The sequence below is a fragment of the Penaeus monodon genome, chromosome 28 (assembly GCF_015228065.2).
Source record: "Penaeus monodon isolate SGIC_2016 chromosome 28, NSTDA_Pmon_1, whole genome shotgun sequence".
Classification (NCBI taxonomy): domain Eukaryota; kingdom Metazoa; phylum Arthropoda; class Malacostraca; order Decapoda; family Penaeidae; genus Penaeus; species Penaeus monodon.
The window spans coordinates 39,477,319-39,479,603 of NC_051413.1; the positions used below are offsets into that span (position 1 = coordinate 39,477,319).

The 2,285-nt window shown below is 48.4% G+C and overlaps 1 protein-coding gene across 1 annotated transcript in view; it reads right to left on the minus strand.

The window, feature by feature from the left end:
- Positions 1-360: 360 nt before the first annotated feature.
- LOC119591594 overlaps positions 361-2,285 on the minus strand; it is a 7,789-nt gene continuing 5,864 nt past the window's right edge. The window contains exon 2 of the mRNA XM_037940355.1: positions 361-2,257. Coding sequence (XP_037796283.1) covers positions 493-1,938 — 1,446 coding nt within the window. The 5' untranslated portion in view covers positions 1,939-2,257 and the 3' untranslated portion in view covers positions 361-492. The remainder of the gene's footprint in view (positions 2,258-2,285) is intronic.

The following is a 2,285-nucleotide window of genomic DNA, read 5'->3' on the forward strand; positions in this document are numbered from 1 at the left end:
GTGTGCGCTGGCTGCAGTCTTTTTCTGGTCCTGCGGCGCTGCTGTCGTCCGAACTCTCCTTTGTCGCCTTTCAATGCCTGACGGTCCCGGGCCTCTTTTCTGCGAATCTGTCTTCCCCTTCCTTTCGTGTCCTTTGCCTTCTGCTTGTAGTGGCGTTCTTGTTCCCTCGTTAGCTTCCGTCCTCTGCCCTTTAGCTCGTCGTCCGGAGGAGAACCCTGTACCAGAACAAGTCTGGCTGCCCGGCCCGGATTCGGGCTGGAGCTCGGTCGCCTTGTTGTAGTCCTTAAATATTGTGGCGCCATGGACTCGACGGCCGGGAAACTGCCTTCCTGGAGATTAACATCGTCCAACTTTTCTCCGGTTGTTTTCAACGACTCGGTGTTGATAGTTTCTGGTTGCTCTTGGGGATCCACGTCTGGTGACTGCTCCCTGTCCACAAGCTCCACATTGCGGCCTTGCCTCAAATCTAGGCTCTCGTCCAAAGGGTAGGGGTCATAAGTTTCTGCTGGTAGGCTTTTTCGGACCTTCGCCAGCCTGCTCATTTGCAGTTTCTCTCTCATATCTGGAAAACCGATCGGCAGAGTGTCTCAATTCCAAATCATTAGTTTCAGACACACTCCTTCTCCGGCGAGTTCCCTCTCCGCTGCCCTGTACCAAAGGTTCGAGGAGAGAAGAATCGTCCTCGAGGGCGCCGGGACTCAGTTCCTGAAGCCCATGCTCTCCTGCGTTTGATCTGGTCTGGCGGTGGTCACCAGGCCCTTCCGGTTCCGACGCATCTTCTCCAAGCGCGTGAAGGTCTCTTGATGGTAAAGCAGTAATCGCTCTTGCTCTGATTCTTGGAAGTTTTCGCGCTTTCTTTGTTTGCAGTTGAATATCATCTATCAACTCCTTCACTATCGATTCCTCAGACGAAGTTTTGTCGTTTCTTCTCGACCTCCTCAATTCCGGCAACTCTGGGTCTGGCAGGAGCTCCTTCTTATGTCTGTCCTTTGATGACTGCAAAAGTTCTGTTAGTTCTTTCACTACCTCTTCTTCGTCGGGTAACGAATCCATGCTTTTTGGCAGTTTAAGAGAGTCTTTGATAAGCTTACCTTCTGCAATTAGTTCTAAAAACTCGTCTGTCTCACCTACATTGGTGAGCTTACCTCCTGGGAGTAGTTCCTGATGGACTTCCTTCACTTCACTTCTTTTGCTGATTTGTTTAGGAAGTGATTCTAAAACTCCCTCCGTTTCTATAGGCTCATCTGCTCTTTTTATCTTTACTATTTCATCTTCTGCAAGCAGTTTCCCTAAAACTTGCACATCACTTCGTTTCATGATATTATCTCTTGGGATCAGTTCTTTTAAAACTCCCTCTACATCGCTGATTTTGTTGATTTCGTGTTTTGCAAGCAATTCATTAGGATTTCTTTTTACATCCCTTACTTCCTTGATCGTATCTTTTGGGAGCAATACTTCTAAAGCTCCCGATCTCTTACTGATTTCGGCGAGTTCATCTTTAGCAAGCAGTTCGTCTAAAGCTTTGTCTCTATCATTTTTTTTGGCGGTTGTATTTTTTGAGAGTAAATCTAAAGCTTTTTTTAAGTCATTTATTTTGTTGAGCTTATCTTTTGTAAGCAGCTCCTCTAGAGACTCATAAACTTCACTCTTTGCAGATTTATCTTCAAGTTCCTTTTTTGTTGACGAAGTTAGACTATCTATGATATAATTTACTGAGTCTTCTACGTCTGACATACTCTCCTCTGCCGCTCGCTTGAGAATGTCATGTAATGGTTCCTTGCCGCTTTCAGGCAGATCATTCAGCGATTCTTCTGCATCCAGAGGCTCTCCCAGGTTTTGACCCAATTTCATCAGAGCTCGAGCTTTCTTCAGCTCACCACTGACTTCCTTTTCCATCTCGTCATTCAAGGGCAGATTTCTCTGACTCTGATAAATCATTTGTCAGGGCGAGTTTGCGACTTTCTTTCGACTCCTTCTGCCCAAGACCCAGCCCGCCAGGCCCTTTTAATGCGTAGTCTTGGTCTTCTCCAGTCTCCTTAGGCTCCGCTCGCTTGGCACCGGGCATAAATGCGTCTTCGATCAGGTCCGTTTCTTGTGTGCTGGGATCGAAGAATTCTCTTGGGACACGAGGCTCAGCGGGAGAGTCATCGGAAGCCAGGGCGGTGTCCGGAAGCTCCTCCTCTGGGATGGCGCGCGTCAGGGCTTCCTGAGACAGGGCCAGGAGGACCGCCGCCAGACACAGCGGCGCCGCAACAGCCTGCGCACAGATTAGGGCATTTGAGGTA